Genomic DNA, 20,492 nt, shown 5'->3' on the forward strand with positions numbered 1-20,492 from the left:
CTGCTGCAGAATCAACTGTAGCCTCTGGTGCCGATGTGTCCTCGCTGGTCCGACACGATGCAGGACCTGGGGCAGGAAGTGAGTGACGTCACAGCGTGATCTCTTGAGAACACGCTGTGTGTCTGCACTGCCAGAAGCTGGGCGTTGTGAAGAGAAGTGGATGACACTTCTATACACAACGCCCAGCTAGTAAAAGAAGTAAAAACGCCCGATGTAACGAACACAATACACGCCCAGTTGTACTTTTACTTTAAACACGCCCAGTTGTACTTTAGAAAGCCTCATTTACATAAATATAAAAATGGTCATAACTTGGCCAAAAATGCTCGTTTTTAAAAAAACAAAACGTTACTCTTATCTCCATTGCAGCGCCGATCTGCTGCAATAGGAGATAGGGGTTGCAAAATCTGGTGACAGAGCCTCTTTAACCCCTTCAGGACTGAGCCACTTTTGGACCAAATGACAGAGCCTCATTTTTTAAATCTGACTTGTGTTACTTTATGTGGTAATAACTCGGGAATGCTTTTACCTATCCAAGCGATTCTGAGATTGTTTTCTCGTGACATATTGTACTTTAAGTTAGTGAAAACATTTGGTTGATATATTCAATATTTTTGTGTGAAAAACACCAAAATTTAGAGAAAATTTGCAAAAAATTTGCATTTTCTAAATTCAAATGTATCTGCTTGTAAGACAGATAGTAATACCACACAAAATAGTTACTAGCTAACTTTTCCAATATGTCTACTTTAGATTGGCATCATTTTTTGAACATCCTTTTATTTTTCTAGGACATTACAAGGCTTATAAGTTTAGCAGCAATTTCTCACATTTTCAAGAAAATTTCAAAAGCCCATTTTTTTTAGGGAATAGTTCAGTTGTTAAGTGGCTTTGAGGGCCTTATATATTAGAAACCCCCACAAATCACCCCACTTTAAAAACTTCACCCCTCAAAGTATTCAAAACAGCATTCAGAAAGTTTTTTTTAACCCTTTAGGCGTTTCACAAGAATTAAAGCAATGTAGCGGGGAAATCTACAAATTTCATTTTTTTGGCAGAAATTCCATTATAATCCATTTTTCCTGTAATACTGAATGAAGGTTTTTACCGGAGAAGCACAACTGAATATTTATTGCCCTGATTCTGCAGTTTTTAGAAATATCCCACATGTGGCCCTAGTGCGCTACTGGACTGAAATACTGGCCTCAGAAGCAAAGGAGCACCTAGAGCCTTTTAGGGCCTTCCTTTTCTTAGATTATATTTCAGGCACCATGTCAGGTTAGAAGAGGTCTTGTGGTGCCGAAACAAAGGAAACACCCCAAAAAATACCCCATTTTGGAAACTAAACTCCTTGAGGAATTCATCTTGGGGTGTAGTGCGCATTTTGATCTCACAGGTGTTTCATAGATTTCATTAGAATTGGGCAGTGAAAATGAAAAATGCCATTATTTTCCAATACCATGTATTTTTACCTCCAAATTTTTAATTTTTTCAACAAATAAATGAGGAAAAGCACCCCAACATTTGTAAAGCAACTTCTCCAGAGTACGGAAATACCAAACATGTGGTCATAAACTGTTGTTTGGGCAAGCGGCAGGACTCGGAAGGGAAGGCACGCCATTTAGCTTTTGGAGCGCTGATTTTGCTGGATTCATTTCTCTGCACCATGTCGCATTTGTAAAGCCCCTGAGGTACCAGTACAGTGAAAACCCCCCAAAAGTGACTCCATTTAGGAAACTATACCCCTTGAGGAATTCATCTAGGGGTGTAGTGAGCATTTTGACCCCCCAGGTGTTTCATAGATTTCATTAGAATTGGGCAGTAAACATGAAAAAAATCATTTTTTTCCACGAAGACGTTTGTTTAGGTAAAAATGTTTCATTTTCTCATCAAATAAAGGAGAAAAATCACCATAACATTTGTAAAGCAACTTCTTCAGAGTACGGAAATACCCCATATGTGGTAATAAAGTACTGTATGAATACACATCCGGGCTCAGAAGGGAAGGAGCGCCATTTGGCTTTTGGAGAGCAGATTTTGCTGGATTGGTTTTTCTGCGCCATGTCGTTTTTGCAAAGCCCCTTAGGTACCAGTACAGTGGAAACTCCCCAAAAGTGACTCCATTTGGCAAACTATACCCATTGAGGAATTCATCTAGGGGTGTAGTGAGCATTTTGACCCCACAGGTGTGTCATATATTTTATTAGAAATGGGCAGTGAAAATGAAAAATTACATTATTTTCCAATAAGACGCAGCATTAGTTAAAAATGTTTCATTTTCTCAACAAATAAAGGAGAAAAAGCACCGTAACATTTGTAAAGCAACTTCTTCAGAGTAGGGAAATACCCCACACGTGGTCATAAACTGCTATTTGGACACACAGCAAGGCTCTAAAGGGAAGGAGCGCCATTTAGTATTTGGAGTGGAGATTTTATAAGATTCGTTTTTTGACACCATGTTGCATTGAGCTATAGTACCAGTACAGTGGTACCCCCCAAAAAATTACGCCATTTTGGAAACTAGATCCCTCAAAGAATTGATCTAGGGGTGTAGTGAGCATTTTGACCGCACGAGTGTTTTGCAAAAATGAGTAAACAATAGATGTTGCAGATTGAAAATTGCTGGTTTCCACAAATATGCCATTTCAGTGCCCAATGTGTTGTGCCCAGCTTGCACCACCGTAGACACACATGCCATAAATTGTTAAGCGGGTTCTCCAGAATACCCCATATGTGGTCATAAATTGCCGTTTGGGTACACTGCCAGGCTCAGTTGGACCACCATTTGGCTTTTGAAGCGCAGATTTTGCTTGGTGTATTAGTGGTATTTCAGCTTATAATGTGGGGGCATATGTGAGCTGGGCGGAGTACATCAGGGTATATGTAAGCTGGGCGGAGTACATCAGGGTATATGTAAGCTGGGCGGAGTACATCAGGGTATATGTAAGCTGGGCGGAGTACATCAGGGTATATGTAAGCTGGGCGGAGTACATCAGGGTATATGTAAGCTGGGCGGAGTACATCAGGGTATATGTAAGCTGGGCGGAGTACATCAGGGTATATGTAAGCTGGGCGGAGTACATCAGGGTATATGTAAGCTGGGCGGAGTACATCAGGGTATATGTAAGCTGGGCGGAGTACATCAGGGTATATGTAAGCTGGGCGGAGTACATCAGGGTATATGTAAGCTGTGCGGAGTACATCACGGTATATGTAATATGCGCGGAGTACATCAGGATATATGTAAGCTGGGCGGAGTACATCAGGGTATATGTAAGCTGGGCGGAGTACATCAGGGTATATGTAAGCTGTGCGGAGTACATCACGGTATATGTAATATGCGCGGAGTACATCAGGATATATGTAAGCTGTGCGGAGTACATCAGGGTATATGTAAGCTGTGCGGAGTACATCAGGGTATATGTAAGCTGGGCGGAGTGCAACAGGTCATAATAGGATGATGTAATAAATGGGGTGAATGAAGAATCCATGGATTGGTGTGGTACGCTTGGAACCAATCCTTTATACACAGGCCGGGTTTATTGGGTATTATACAAAATATCTGCGCTCCAGTGTTGCCTTATTTGACTTCTTCACTAGCCCTATAAGCCGCACAAGGCCCTAAAGTTTCCTCATCTCTGCTGCATCTACAGGGTCCAGCAAATGACTATGTGGGGTATTTAGTGAAATTCTACTGGACCTAAAAATTAGTCTGGGTCGTCATTTAGCATCATTTTGCACTATTGCGTTTTGAGAGTCATAACGTGTTATTTTTCCGTTAGGGCGTGTGTGGGCGCCTTTTTTGTGGAATGAGCTGTAATTTTTATTGGTTCCATTTTGGGGTACATGCGATTTTTTTTTTTTTTGATATTTTTTTTTAGCACTATTTATTACATTTTTTGGGAGATGAGGAAACCAAAAAACAGCCATTTCAGCACGTTTCTTGTTTTTTTTTTTTTTTTTACAGCGTTCACCGTGCAGTATAAACAACATCGACTTACCTGCAAACGCTGATGCTGCTGCAGAATCAACTGTAGCCTCTGGTGCCGATGTGGCCGTCACGATGCAGGACCTGTGAGTGACGTCACAGATCTGCACTGTCAGAAGCTGGGCGTTCTGAAGAGAAGAGGATGTTACTTCTCTTCAGAGCGCCCAGCTAGTGAAAGTATTAAAAACGCCCCGATGTACGCACATAATACACGCCCACTTGGACTTTTACTTTTAAACACACCCACTTGGACTTTTGCAAGCCTCATTTGCATAACTACAAAAATGGTCATAACTTGGCCAAAAATGCTCGTTTTTTAAAAATAAAAACGTTACTGTAATCTACATTGCAGCGCCTATCTGCTGCAATAGCAGATAGGGGTTGCAAAATCTGGTGACAGAGCCTCTTTAAGTGTCAAACATTTAATTATTAGTTTTTCAATTAAACTCATGGATGGTATTGTGTCTTAGGGCTCTTTGGATCATTGTAATCAATCTCAGACACCTGTGATAATTAGTTTGCCAGGTGTGCCCAATCAAAGGAAAACTATTTAAGAAGGACGCAGGCCACAGGTTTCAAGCAATATGGGAAAGAAAAAGGATCTCTCTGCTGCCGAAAAGCGTGAAATAGTGCAATACCTTGGACAAGGTATGAAAACATTGGATATTTCAAGTAAATTAGGCGTGATCATCGTACTGTGAAAAGATTTATGGCTGATTCAGAGCACAGACGGGTTCGTTCAGATAAAGGCATAATGAGGAAGGTTTCTGACAGACAAATTAATAGGATTAAGAGAGCAGCTGCTAAAATGCCATTGCAAAGCAGCAAACAGGTATTTGAAGCCGCTGGTGCCTCTGGAGTCCCGCGAACCTCAAGGTGTAGGATCCTCCAGAGGTTTGCAAGTGTGCATAAAGCTATTATTCGGCCACCCCTAAACAATGCTCACAAGCAGAAATGGTTGCAATGGGCTCAGAAATACATGAAGACAAATTTTCAAACCGTGTTGTTTACTGATGAGTGCCGTGCAACCCTGGATGGTCTATATGGATGGTTGGTGAATGGCCACCATGTCCCAACAAGGCTGCGACGTCAGCAAGGAGGTGGCAGAGTCATGTTTTGGGCTGGAATCATGGGGAGAGAGCTGGTAGGCCCCTTTAGGGTCCCTGACGATGTGAAAATGACCTCTGCAAAGTACGTAGAGTTTATGACTGACCACTTTCTTCCGTGGTACAAAAAGAACCGTGCCTTCTGTAGCAAAATTATCTTCATGCATGACAATGCACCATCTCATGCTGCAAAGAATACCTCTGTGTCATTGGCTGCTATGGGCATAAAAGGAGAGAAACTCATGGTGTGGCCCCCATGTTCCCCTGACCTCAACCCTATTGAGAACATTTGGAGCATCCTAAAGCAAAATATCTATGAGGGTGGGAGGCAGTTCACATCAAAACAGAAGCTCTGGGAGGTTATTCTGACATCCTGCAAAGATATTCAAGCAGAAACTGTCCAAATACTCACAAATTCAATGGATGAAAGAATTGTGAAGGTGATATCAAAGAAGGGGTCCTATGCTAACATGTAACTTGGCCTGCTAAGTTTTTTTTGATTGAAAGAGATTTTGATTTCTGTAAATATGACGACCTGATGCTGCAAATTCAACAAATTACCATTTTAGTTCTCTTTACAACCTTTTAAAATGTTTTGATCTATGTTGTGCATAATAATTTGAAACCGTGCATTTTGAGTTTTTTACTTCTAAAAAAAAAATCTTAGCATTATGAGATTTGTTCAATAAAATTTACATTATACTCCAACGGTTGATGGCTTGAAGATTATACTGACTGTCATTTGCATCGACTATTTAGGAAAGTCAGCGAAAAATAACATTTGCATAATAATTTGGAACGCGGTGTAGTATACACCGTGATAGACAGAACCAGACCTAATCTCCCAGATGAATAAAAGTTGCACACATAGTGATGCAAAAGGTATGCACCTATAGTAAATATACTGATATAACACACTTAGGCCCAGTTCACACTGAGTTTTTTGGCGCTGATTTTGACGCGGAAATCACGTTGGAATCGGCGCTAAAAAATGTCTGAAACCACCTCGTGGATTTCAATGGGAGGCAGAGGCGTTCAGCCGCTCGCGGGAAAAGAAAGCGTTTTGTCTTTTCTTGCTGTGGTTCCGCCACTGATTTCCCATTGAAGTCAGTTGGAGGCAAAAAAGCATTTTTCGTTTTCCATTTCAGTTTCATTGACATAACATCAGAAAACAAAGATAACAAATATTTTATTGAATGCACATTTTTATTACCGTGTTGGAAGCACCTGCACACAGCTAGTACTTAATGTGTTATAACGGTATATTTACTATAGGTGAATACCTTTTGCACTGCGGTGTGTACTTCTTTTAGTCATCTGGGAGATTAGGTCTGATTCTGTATATCTTATTGGGGACTATACTACCATGTTTTCATCATGCATCGGATGGGTGCTTTCAGATTTTTTTTTCATCATGGATATTGTCTCAAACACTGGCCTTTTTTTTTAATGTTGTTTAAGGCCCTGTTCACACAGAGATTTTTGCAGTGGTATTTGCCGTGATTTTTACATGTTTTTCGGCAACAACTGCATGCAGAATTTAATTTTGTCTCTTGCAGAAATAGAAAAAAAAAGCCTTAAAAAACCGCGGCAAATAAACGTGTCAAACGCGTGCGGTGCAAAACCACTAAAAAAAAAAAACGGAGCTGATTTTTCCAGGCAGAATTTACTCCCTGCAAAAAACTGTATGAACAAGGCCTATCTGTTTGAGTACAGATGTAGCCATCTTTAACGTGACTGATAACTTGCTGCAGCATGATATCGCATAACAAAAGCCATTAAGAAGTCAAGATAAGAGATCTAGCCATTATTTAATTAATACATTAAAAGTCAAGGTAAAGACGGCTACATCTGTATATCATATAAGTGCAGTGTGTAAGTAAATATATGAAGAGGAATGTATTTGGACTGGCGTCTCATATGCCAGTCTAAAAGCAAAATTGCCTGCAGTGCGCCTAATTTATTAAGTGGCGCACGCCTCTTAAAGTGTAGCTAAACATTCAACAAACTTCTGACATGTCAAAGTGACCTGTCAGAAGTTTGTATTGGAGGGGGTCCGAGCAAGGAGACCCCCACCAATCGCTAGAACGAAACCGCTGAAGCACTCGTGTGAGCGCTCAGCTCCTTCTTGTCTGTTCGGCTTTTTCCGGAAATAAATGTATCGGTGTACGGACTCAATAGGAAGTCTATGAGCCCGTACTCCGATACATTGGCTTTCCGGAAAAAGCCGAACAGAAACTAAGCAGATGAGCGCTCACACGAATGCTTCAGCTTCTTCGTTCTAGCGATTGGTGGGGGTCTCCGTGCTCGGACCCCCACCAATACACACTTCTGACATGTCACTATGACATGTCAGAAGTTTGTCGAACATTTAGCTACACTTTAATAAATTAGAAGCATCTCTGGTCGTCTGAAAATGGAGATCTACGTTCGCTGCGAGCTGTCTTACATTTCAACTATAATGAACGCCAGTTTTTGGCATAAATGATAGTAAGTTTAAGCCGTGGAGGTCCCCGCCCTTCCTTTTTTTTTTTTTTTTTTAACTAAGCTCCATCCACTTTTTGGTAAAGTGCCCTATGCCCTAATGTCTGGTGGTGTTCTTTTTCTTTTTGTGCAACCTTTGGAGCATTTGTGACTTTTCTACACCAGAAAAATGGCGTAGTACTATTGATAAATTCCCCCTTGGTCTGTTTTTTATGTTTATATGCTAACAACAGATTATTCGGAACAATTGTATTTATAGCAGTGTCTTGTGGTGAGCAAGGCCAAGCAATTGACAGCTTAGCATTACCATTTTTCTTGTCAATGGGGCGTGTCTCTACACACTGCCATTGTCCAATCATCGCTGACAGTCCGACTATGTAGGGACGCACCCTATTAACAAGTAGGTTGGTAATACCCAGTTTATTAAATTTATTCATACATTTCCAGGAGGAATAACGGAGGAATGGCTCTATGCAGCGTTTTGAGAAAAGATACTCCAGGATTCTTGTTTCATAGTGAATTTTAGTATAGAGTATTTAGTATTTACTGAAATAGACATGTCAGGAGAGCTGACGGGCACTATTCAATTCCAAATTACTTTTTAGAACTTGACCTTAGGGACAACCCTTTTTCATTTATTTATTTATTTTTGTTTTGCTTTGTTAAATTTCTGTAACTTTGTTATGTTTTTTCATGTACAAGTAAACATCTCTATCTCTGCACTTCAGGCTGATCTAAGAATATAATTTGGATGTGGGACCCGCCAGTTGCTGGAATGTTCTCCTGGTGGTGCCAGTTCAGGCTTCAGTTTGTTTTTTCAGTTCAGATTTGATTTATGGGTCAAGAGTCTTTGATAAAGGGAAATTATGAACATTTTGGCAGTATAGGGTGTGGTGAACCATCATGTATTAAACACTTCGTCCATTCTGTGTCCGCTGAATTCCCCAAACTGTATTAATCAGTTAACTTGTCATGGATTCCTATGTTCTCATTCCAACACTGAGCACACAACGGGGAATAGTGTTCTTGCGGCTTATACAGATACAAGAATGTACTGAATTTACCAAGTTCACGCTACATAGCGGTGTGGTATTTCAAGGTCCCCTAAATAAACAGTAGAAAAGCTACTAATATATAATAAAGCCAACAGATGGTCCCTGAGAAAGTATTAGTATTATTCCTATCTTAGACGTTTATAGCATATCCACAGGATATGCCATAGATGTGGGTCCCACCCCTGAGACCCACACCTATGTCTAGAAAGGGCCCCCTGACTCCTAGCCTATTCTCTGCCACTGGGATCCGACCACTGACTGACGAGGTTGCTGGGTTTTCCGGAAACGGCTGAGCACCTTTTGCCATGCAGTTTCTGGAATTCCTATGAAGTTCCTGGAAACTGCATAGCACAGTGAACTACACTGTTTTTGTAGCTCGTGAGTTCCCGCTGTGCAATGCGGTTTCCATAACCTCCATTCATCTACTTAAGCGTTCTGGAAACAGCGTAGAAAAAAACTTAGCTGTTCCTGGAAAACCCGGCTACCTCGTCAGTCAGTGGTCGGTTCCCAGTGACCACGGCAGAAGGTAAATCTGGGATCAGGTGTCCCTATTCTAGAGATAGGGGTGGGATATTTGGCACATCGCCTGAGACAGGCATGGCATATCTACCATATCTACTACATGTGAATGAGGTTTCTGCAAACCCGCTCACGTTCTGCCGGAAAATTTCGGTACTAATTTTTGCCGCAGGAAGAAGTCACAAAATAAGTAGCTTGCAACCTATTCCACACAGAAAAGCCGAGGATCAGCCCCATTGAATGACATTAAAGAGGCTCTGTCACCAGATTTTGCAACCCCTATCTCGTATTGCAGCAGATCGGCGCTGCAATGTAGATAAGAGTAACGTTTTTTTTTTAAACGAGCATTTTTGGCCAAGTTATGACCATTTTTATATTTATGCAAATGAGGCTGTCTAAAGTACAACTGGGCGTGTATTGTGTATGTACATCTGGGCGTTTTTACTTTTACTAGCTGGGCGTTGTGAATAGAAGTTTATGATGCTGATGAATCAGCATCATCCACTTCTCTTCGTTAACACCCAGCTTCTGGCAGTGCACAGACACAGCGTGTTCTCGAGAGATCACGCTGTGACGTCACCAGAGGCTACATTTGATTCTGCAGCAGCATCAGCGTTTGCAGGTAAGTCGATGTAGCTACTTACCTGTAAACGCTGATGCTGCTGCAGAATCAACTGTAGCCTCTGGTGCCGATGTGTCCTCGCTCGTCTGACACGATGCAGGACCTGGGGCAGGAAGTGAGTGACGTCACAGCGTGATCTCTCGAGAACACGCTGTGTCTGTGCACTGCCAGAAGCTGGGTGTTAACGAAGAGAAGTGGATGATACTTCTATACACAACGCCCAGCTAGTAAAAGAAGTAAAAACGCCCCGATGTACATACACAATACACGCCCAGTTGTACTTTAGAAAGCCTCATTTGCATAAATATAAAAATGGTCATAACTTGGCCAAAATACTCGTTTTTAAAAAAACAAAACAAAAACGTTACTCTTATCTACATTGCAGCGCCGATCTGCTGCAATACGAGATAGGGGTTGCAAAATCTGGTGACAGAGCCTCTATTGCAGCAGATCGGCGCTGCAATGTAGATTACAGTAACGTTTTTATTTAAAAAAAACGAGCATTTTTGGCCAAGTTATGACCATTTTTGTATTTATGCAAATGAGGCTTGCAAAAGTCCAAGTGGGCGTGTTTAAAGTAAAAGTCCAACTGGGCGTGTATTATGTGTGTTACATCGGGGCGTGTTTACTACTTTTACTAGCTGTGCGTTCTGACGAGAAGTATCATCCACTTCTCTTCAGAACGCCCAGCTTCTGGCAGTGCAGACACACAGCGTGTTCTCGAGAGATCACGCTGTGACGTAACTTCCTGCCCCAGGTCCTGCATCGTGTCGGCCACATCGGCACCAGAGGCTACAGTTGATTCTGCAGCAGCATCAGCAGGTAAGTAGCTACATCGACTTACCTGCAAACGCAGATGCTGCTGCAGAATCAACTGTAGCCTCTGGTGCCGATGTGTCCTCGCTCGTCCGACACGATGCAGGACCTGGGGCAGGAAGTGAGTGACGTCACAGCGTGATCTCTCGAGAACACGCTGTGTGTCTGCACTGCCAGAAGCTGGGCGTTCTGAAGAGAAGTGGATGATACTTCTCGTCAGAACGCCCAGCTAGTAAAAGTAGTAAAAACGCCCCGATGTACGCACATAATACACGCCCACTTGTACTTTTGCAAGCCTCATTTGCATAAATACAAAAATGGTCATAACTTGGCCAAAAATGCTCGTTTTTTTAAAAATAAAAACGTTACTGTAATCTACATTGCAGCGCCGATCTGCTGCAATAGCAGATAGGGGTTGCAAAATCTGGTGACAGAGCCTCTTTAAGGGTAATCTTCCTGCAGGTGTGCTGCACACCCACAGCAAATATGCAGCACATCCGATTTTCTGCAGTTGAAATACATGTTGGATTTCAATGGCACTGTGTAATTGGAGCCTTAGTATACTGTGTAGTTACATGCTCATGCGAGAGCTTCAGTCACATAGTGTACACTAGTTAAGCTTGTCAGTATTTTTAAATCCGTCCTCCATAGACTACAATGTGGAGAATGCACAGTACAAAAATGTATGCTGCTCTATTCATCCTATAAAACTTGTGGCACAGGCCATTGATCAGGTATATAAAAAAAAAAAGAAAAGTGTTTTAAAGCTAAAACGGCTCATTTCCGTTATAAAAAAAAAGAATGGACATGTGCAACCCGCCTATGATATTAATTTGTGCCCTCATCCTAACCTGATGGCTTCTCTTTCTTGTTAAATTCCTTTGCCAACTGCAGAATGTCAACTTAATCCTTAATGTGCCTATAGTTCATCTCGGCATGTAGAAACCTAAGTGGTTACGGGTAGGACGATTCACACTGATATTGTGTCCCGTTCCATCAGGTTTTCCTTACTTTTTGAGGGGCATTGCAAAATTGTTAAAGCTGATCCATCATGGATCTTGTTATATACGTAACCCATGACACCAGTGTGAACAGAGTCGAATGTATGCTTGTGGGTATGTGAAGCTCAGTTCTGAGCATGAGGGTACGGCCACACGGAGCGACCCTGACACGGTCACAACGCGGCCAACAACTGCGCTGGCACGATGTAGGAGCAGCTGTCAAATACCTCGTTAAGGGGTATTCCGGTTACATGTGCATGCGCACTGCCACTCCATTCATTCTCTATGGGAGTGCCACAGATAGCCGAGTTCTGTGTTCGTCTTTTTCCGGCGTTGCCATAGAGAATGAATCGAGGGTAAGTTGTTGTAATCTGCAATATCGTGCGGCCATAAAGGTATTAATTCATGGCCGCACAATTTTGCAGATAAGGGACGGTTTACCCATGTTAAAATGCAGCCACTAACAGGCTGTTTGACAGCCGCACCGAACATGGTGCCTGCGCGGATGTTAGCCGCATTGTGACCGTATCAGTGCCGCTCCGTGTGGCCCTACCCTAAGAAAAACATCTGCTGTTCTCAAACAATTCAGAAGCGCAGCAAATTGGAAATTCTGAACTAACTATATGTAAGCTGACCCTGTTGCCTGAGCTGACCCTGCTGAACCTGGTTCCGTCACACTGACCTTCTCATAGTGGGTGCAGGTACACTCACCCCACGGGCACTTAGCGGATTGCGCCAACGATGGATTCAGTGTAGTCATTCTACTAGAGCCAAGGTGAATGTAGTGGCTGGGTCAAGGTGAGGAGCAGGGTCTGCTTCAGGTGATTCACTGCAAATCTAGCAATGAGATGTTGTTGAAATAGCAGGAATTCAAGACCACTTGGCAAGCATGTTTGAAAAAAATTTTTATTTTGTTTTTATCCTTCAGAAAAAGCAACAGATGGATCTCTGCGCTCTGAAGATTGGGCCCTGAACATGGAGATATGTGATATTATCAATGAGACAGAAGAAGGGTAATGATATTAAGTCATAACACTTAAAGAGGTTTTGTCACCACATTATAAGTGCCATATTGCTTACATAATGTGATGGGCGCTGTAATGTAGATCACAGCAGTGGTTTTTATTTCGAAAAACGATCAATTTTGGCGGAGTTATGACCTATTTGAGATTTATGCTAATGACTTTCTTAATAGACAACTGGGTGTGTTTTTACTTTTTGATCAAGTGGGCGTTGTAGAGAAGTGTATGACGCTGAGCAATTCGCTTCATACACTCTCCATTCATGTACTCAGCACATGTGCTGTCACTTACTCACACATTAACGTTACTGATGTGTCTTGAGAGTGAATAGACATCGCTTCCAGCCAGGACGCGATGTCTATTCACAATCGCGACACTTCGGTAACGTTTGTGTGGGACTTACAGCACAGCACATCGAGATCACGCTTTCTGTCATTAACTCCCACACAAACGTTACCGAAGTGTCGGGATTGTGAATAGATATCGCGTCCTGGCTGGAAGCAATGTCTATTCACTTTCAAGACACTTCAGTAACGGTAATGTGTGAGTAAGTGACAGCACATCATGATCTAATAAGATCACAATGTGCGGAGTACATGAATGGAGAGAAGTGTATGACGCTGATTGGTCAGCGTCAAACACTTCTTTGCAACGCCCACTGGGTCAAAAAGTTAAAACATACCCAGTTGTCTATTAAGTCATTAGCATAAATCTCAAATAGGTCATAACTCCGTCAAAATTTATGGTTTTCTAAATAAAAACCACTGCTGTAATCTACATTACAGCGCCGAACTCCTTATGTAGGAGATAGGGCACTTATAATGTGGTGACAGAGCCTGTTTAATATAATAGGGCAGAAATACTAATGATCGCGCTTAGATCTTAACGTAAAATGCACCAAAATGTGGTGCGTTTCTGGCACGTAACTTGCATCAAGTTTTAGACCTATTTATGAAGCCAAAAAGGAACAGCTAGCGTGGCTCAAAATGCACAGTAGTGCACTAAAATATGGCACAAAAAGTGTTCTAATAAAATGTCTAGCATATTATCTAAATTTATCATATGTGATAAATTTGGCGTATCTTCTGACTGCCTGGTCTAAGTTTATGCTGTTTAAATCTTACACCACATTAGTAAATCTGCCCACTATTTTTATTTATCTCACAACTTTTGATAGTAAATGAACCCAATATTTTCCCCGTAGGCCTAAAGATGCAATCAGAGCTATAAAGAAGAGGATTGTGGGAAATAAGAACTTTCAAGAGGTGACGTTGGCCTTAACGGTAAGTTATGTCTCAAATATCTTGTGTTTAGGAACCAAATGAGTGTGTAGTACAGCAATATCTCACTTCTTACAGTAAATAGTCACATGCAATGATCTAGCTTCTGCCCTGAGCCTTGGTTCCCTGGGTATGATTGGGGTATGTAGTTGATCTTGGAGGCCACTGAAACCAGGCAGAATAAAATTTGTGCTAATTTACTTATTTATTTCAGAAAAACGGCAGACAAGCTTGGTAAATAAGTCGCACAGAGAGACTGAAGCCCCATCCGCTTTTTCAGATTGGTGTAAAAAGCCCTGCACACTTTTTCCAGCCTGGCATTATTTCACCTTCCCCCAGCCATAATCATTAACATGGTGTGCATCCCCTTGATAAATATGGTACACGCTGCCATTGGGGAGAGACTAATATCCACTCGGATGGTAACATAGTTTGTAAGGCTAAAAAAATACATATGTCCATCCAGTTCAGCCTATTCTGCAATTTTGATCCAGAGGAAGGCAAAACCCACATGGGGCAAAAGCCAATTTTCCTCATCTTAGGAGAAATTACGTCAAGAATCCAATACGGCTATCAGAATAAATGCCTCGACCAACAACCCATCTCCAGATATCTAGAAACCATAACTTGTAATATTACACTCAAGAAGGACGTCCAGGCTACTCCTGAACTCTTTCAGTGAATTCAGCAAAACAACTACTTCTGGCAGAGAATTCCATAGTGTCACTGCTCTTAGGGTATGTTCACACGGCAGCGTCCGTAACGGCTGAAATTACGGGGATGTTTTCAGGAGAAAACATCCCCGTAATTTCAGCCGTAACGGCATGTGCAGGCGCTTGCACGCCGTGTCCATTACGGACGTAATTGGTGCTGCTTTTCATTGGAGTCAATGAATAACGGCTCCAATTACGCCCCAAGAAGTGACAGGTCACTTCTTTGACGCGGGCGTCTATTTACGCGCCGTAATTTGACAGCGGCGCGTAAATATACGCCTCGTGTGAACAGACAAACGTCAGCCCATTGCTTTCAATGGGCGGATGTTTGTCAACGCTATCGAGGCGCATTTTTCGGACGTAATTTGGGGCAAAAACGCCCGAATTACGTCCGTAATTAGTGTGTGTGAACATACCCTTACAGTAAAGACTTTCCTTCTATGTTTGTGTAGAAACCTACTTTTCTCTATATGTGTAGAGGGTGCACCTTGCTTTACAGCCCTGGGTATAAATAGATAATGAGAAAAATCACTGTATTGACCTTTAATTTATTTTAAACATAGTTATTAGGTCGCCCCCCCAGCCTTCTTTTATAGTCACCCAGATGGACACCCTAGCCCCTCGGTATGGTTACAATTGACTAAATTACCAACACCTCGCCACTGACCTGGCTTCTCTAATACCCGGTGTTTAGCTGTTATCGTCGGGGGAAACTTGTATTGGGCCACTCATTGCCCCTGCAATTACCAACCATGTCATTTATGAACGGGCACAGTCTATCAGAGCTGGAGCTGCTCTTACAAAGTGGCTATTCATTCTAGCTCATAGAGGGTGGAAGGTGTTCCGGGCACAGTTCCTGAAATTGCATATGGACAGGGGTTGTCTTTATGAGGCAATATAAATATCGTTTAACATTATGCTGGTAATAACACATGAAATAATCTTATTGTGTTGTTCTATCCTCCAGGTACTTGAGGCTTGTGTGAAGAACTGTGGCCACCGATTTCATGTATTGGCAGCTAACCAGGAATTTGTTGAGGGAGTGCTAGTAAGGGCGATTCTGCCCAAAAACAACCCACCAGCCATAGTCCATGATAAAATTCTCAATTTGATACAGGTACGACTGACTTCACAAAATGAGCACACAGCAGCACCTTTTTGTATGGATGTGACTGGACTTATGAGCATCTCCTACAGACGTTTGTAAATTTATATTATATGAAATGACTGAATTTTATTTGCGCTGAAGGGCTACATACTGCGTTTATTACAGACATCAGAATATTCCACAAACTTATATTTGTTCTTATTTAATATTTTTTTGTGTTTTTGCTATGAGGAAAAACCGTAGTGAATCTGCACAGGAAAGCTGAATGTTTTACTAGGATATTATTGCGAGCGATCGTGTTATAAAGCTTCTTTTTTTACAGTGTAAGTCGGTGCCTGGTTATGCATTTATTGTTTAACCTCTTCACACGCTGCGCCGCAACTGTACATCCTGGAGAGGGCTTGCTTCACGCACCAGGACGTATAGTTGCGGAGCGGTTCCCGGCGCACAGTGTCCGTGGAATCGGGAGGTCAGCTGTCCCCGACAGCTGACACTCCAGTCTTGCCGGTCAGCGGACCATCGCCGCTGATTTTGGCAATTAACCCCATAAATGCGGCGACCAATTGCGATCGCCAGATTTAAAGGGTTTGAAGTACATCGGCAGGCTCCACGAAGTGATTGTGGGGGCTACCGATGCTTGTCGTGGCAATCGGAGGCCAGACAATGGCCTCCGGTTTGCCATGTACGGAAGCCTAGGAGGAGCAGCCAGAGGCTGGTCCTCCTAGGCTTTCTGTCAGTGTGACTGTCACGTACGTAGTGTAATGTACTCTAGCAGCGATCAAAGCTGCAAGTCTAAACGCCCCTTAGTGGGACAAGTAAAAAAAAAAAAAAGTAATAACAAGGTTTTAAAAAAAAAAGTGTAAAAATGTAAGATATATAAACACATGTAAGTTATATAAACACATATTTGGTATCACCGCTTTCGTAATGACCCAAACAATAAAACGATAATGTTATTTTTCCTGCAAGATGAACACCCCAAAAAAAATCAATAAAAAACTACACCAGAATCGCAATTTTTTTGGTCACCCCCCCCCCCCCCAAAATAGAGCATAAAAAGTGTTCAAAAAGGCACTAGTACCAATAAAAACAACAACCCGTTCTGCAAAAAACAAGCCCTTACACAGCTTTTTTGACTAAAAAAGAAAAAAGTTATGGCTCTCAGAATATGGTGTCACAGAAAAATCACTTTTTTTAATAACAAAAATTAAGTTATTGTGCAAACGCTGGAAAACATAAAAAAAGATTTTAGATCGCTGTAATCGTACCGACCTGCAGAATAAAGTAAAATTGTCATTGATAGCACAGGGTGAACGCTGTAAAAAAAAAATAAACTGAAAAACATCATCAGAATTGCTAGTATTTGGTCACACGGCTTGTAAATATATTGACTAAAATATGATAAAAAAAATCGCATGTACCCCAAAATGGTACCAATGAAATGTACAGATTGTCCCGCAACAAATAAGCCCCCGCACAGCTCCGGTGGTGAAAAAATAAAAAAGTTCTGGCTCTCAGAATATGATGGTGCAGAGAGTTCCAAAAACGGATAAGATCGGGCGCCATTTATCAGTGCGACACTGGCCACTTATCTATGAATTATTTTTTATTTACTGCATTATTATGCCCTGATGTACTCTGCCCAGCTTACATATGCCCCCACATTATAAACTGAAATACCAGCAAAACCCGAAACTACTACCAAGCGCTCCAAAAGCAAAATGCCGCTCCCTCTCTTCTGAGCCCTGCAGGGTGCCCAAACAGCAGTTTGCGCCCACATATATGGCATCGCCATACCCCGGAGAACCCGCTTAACGTTTTATGAGGTATTTGTCATCAGTGGCACAAACTGGGCACAACATATTATGCACTAAAATGGCATATCAGTGGAAAATGTAAATATTCACTTTGAACCATCCGCTGTGCATTAACCCCTTTGCGCGCTATGACTTAATAGCACGTCATGGTGCGGGGGTTGATGTATGGAACGGGCTCACATGCTGAGCCCGCTCCATACGCTGCGGGTGTCAGCTGTGTATTACCACTGGCACCTGGGACTAACGGACAGGAACCGCAATCTTGCGGTTACAGAAGCCTGTAAAAATGACAATATACTGCAATACATTAGTATTGCAGTATATTGTACCAGCGATCCAATGATCGCTGGCTCAAGTCCCCTAAGGGGATTAATATAATGTGCAAAAGAACTAAAGTTATTAGTAGTGAGAGAAAAAAAATTCAAGTTTTCTTGTAAGGTAATGTAAAAAAATAAACAAAATCGGTATCTCTATGTCCGTAAAAGGCCGAACCATTACAATATACCATTATGTAACTTGCACGGTGAACACCTTAAAAAAAAAATAATAAAATTTAAAACGCGAAAATCGTTTTCGTTTTTTTTTGTCACCTTCGCTCTCAAAATGAATGGAATACAACTTTTTGATCACTTTTTACGTACCAAAAAATGGTATCAATAAAAACTACAGCTCGCGCCGCAAAAAATAAGACCGCACAATCAACTGAAAAATAAAAAAGTTACGGCTCTCAGAATGTGGTGAAACAAAACAATTTTTATTTTAACAAATATAAATTTGGAATCCCCGTAATTGTATTGAGCCGCAGAATAAAGTAAAGTTTTCTTTTTTACTGCATGGCGAAAGCTGTAAAAGCGAAACCCCCACAAAATGGAATCAGATTATTTTCCAATATCAGCCCGCAAATAATTTTTTTTCAGTTTCCCAGTACATTTTATGGTACTTTAAATGGTGTCAATAGAAACTACAACTCCTCACGCAAGAAATAAGCCCTCACACCACTCGACTGATGGAAAAAGAAAAACTTTATGGCTCTTGGAAGGCGGGGAGTGAAAAACGAAAATAAGAAAGCAAAAAACGGAGCAGTCCTGAAAGGGTTAATTAATTTCGAATGAAAAAACGTATGACCACGTGTGGGGTACTGCCGTACTTGGGAGAAATTGCTTTACAAAAATTTTTTTTTTTACTTTATCCCTTGTGAAAATGAGAAAATTCAACGTTTTCGTAGAAAAAAATAGATATTTTCGCGGCCTAATTCTAATAAATTCTGCAAAAGACCCGTGGGGTCTAAATGCTCACTATACACATAAATGAAAAGAGACCCTGGTAGTTGGCGGGCACTAGAACAACATATATACAAAAATGCCAACTGGCAAAGAAAGATAGTGAGAATGCTCACTATACACCTGAAAAATTCATTGAGGGGTGTTTCCAAAATGGAGTAACTTTTGGGGGGTTTCCACTGTTTTGGTCCCTCCATGGCGTTACAAACGCGACATGGCACCGAAAACCAATCCATCAAAATCCGTACTCCAAAATCCAAATGGTGCTCCTTCCCTTCTGAGCACTGCCATGGGTCCAATCATCAGTTTATTACCACATATGGGGTATTGCCGTAATCGGGAGACATTGCTTTATAGATCTTGGGGTTCATTTTCTTCTTTATTCCTTGTAAATATTAACCAGTTCAGGACTGGGCTATTTTGAGCCTTCAGGACCAGACACCATTTAGCCATTTTTAGCACGCATTCGTTAAATGGCTATAACTTTTTTATATGTTGGGCTAGCGATATGTTTTTTGCAATGTTTTTTCCGTAGACAATGCAGGTTTCTTTTTTTTTTTTATCGTTTTTATACACATCCTTTTTGCTACTTTCTGATTTTTATTCTTAAAGTTTGAAAAGAATAGTAAAAAAATAAGCTTTTTTACTTTTATTTTTTTTTGGTAATAACATAGTTTTACCCTAAAATAGACCTTTTATTTGTGATCGTCATTGTCTACCGTAAGTTTTAATATATTACATGTCTATATTAGGGTAATTGGGTCAGCGCTCGCTTTACAACAATGATTGGTGGGGAGGGGGGGGAATTTTTTTTTTTGGGGTGGGTATTTTATGTGTATCATTATAAAAAAAATTGCACTTTTTATTTTTTTATTACTATGGTCTGTCCCTCAAAGGTCAAAAAACCCCATAGCAATGCAGAGAGGTAGCCGGGCCGGAGCGTATTCGGGCCGTGCCGTAGTATATAGCCGGGCCGTCGTATTCTATGGAAACCATAAATAAGCAACCTAAGGGACCATAAAAGAATATACAGAAAGCAGGGGGGGGGGGGGGATTAAATGTATATGCAGATTTACATAAGGGACATATGAGATGTGATTAATGAGCTGGGAATACCCCTTTAATGCCTCATTCAGAAGTGGATAAGAGGGATTAATTTTGCTTTGAGTACAAATTTGCCTTATTTTATTTTAGGCCTTCCTCTGGGTCAATAAAGGTTTAATCGAGTAACTTTTTTTTATGGTTTAACCGAATAGAAGTGTCGTTTTTTTTTTTTTTTTACACCGAAGGAATTCTGTTTTAAAGGGGTTGTCCACTTTTAATTTAGTTGTAATAATTCATTTATAGAATAGGAAAACATACAGATTTCTAATATATACTTATTTCAAATTCGGACCACAACATTTTTTTTATACCAGTGTAGTTGCCTCTGTCTAAAAAAATAAATAAATGGTATAGCCCACAAATTAGTCAATAGACATGAATCAATAAGATAACTGAATGGACTAAAGATGGTGTCAGTCATGTGACCCCTGGCATTCAGGTAACATTATCCAGGTATGTAACAGGCAGGGGCGTAACTAAGAAAGAATGGGCCCCATAACAAACTCTTGCCTGGCCCCCCCCCAGGTGCCACAAGCAGCCCCCCTTATAGATCGTGCCCCCTGTAGAATGTGCCATA

The 20,492-nt window shown here is 41.3% G+C and overlaps 1 protein-coding gene across 3 annotated transcripts in view; it reads left to right on the plus strand.

Annotated features, from left to right (window-relative positions):
* TOM1 (target of myb1 membrane trafficking protein) overlaps positions 1-20,492 on the plus strand; it is a 210,576-nt gene that overhangs the window by 73,410 nt on the left and 116,674 nt on the right. For all 3 annotated transcript variants that reach the window (XM_075833699.1, XM_075833698.1, XM_075833700.1), the window contains exons 2-4: positions 12,520-12,604; positions 13,818-13,896; positions 15,574-15,723. In XM_075833699.1, the coding sequence (XP_075689814.1) occupies positions 12,520-12,604; positions 13,818-13,896; positions 15,574-15,723 (314 nt within the window). The remainder of the gene's footprint in view (positions 1-12,519; positions 12,605-13,817; positions 13,897-15,573; positions 15,724-20,492) is intronic.

Source organism: Rhinoderma darwinii, chromosome 7, assembly GCF_050947455.1.
Source record: "Rhinoderma darwinii isolate aRhiDar2 chromosome 7, aRhiDar2.hap1, whole genome shotgun sequence".
In the NCBI taxonomy this organism is placed as follows: domain Eukaryota; kingdom Metazoa; phylum Chordata; class Amphibia; order Anura; family Rhinodermatidae; genus Rhinoderma; species Rhinoderma darwinii.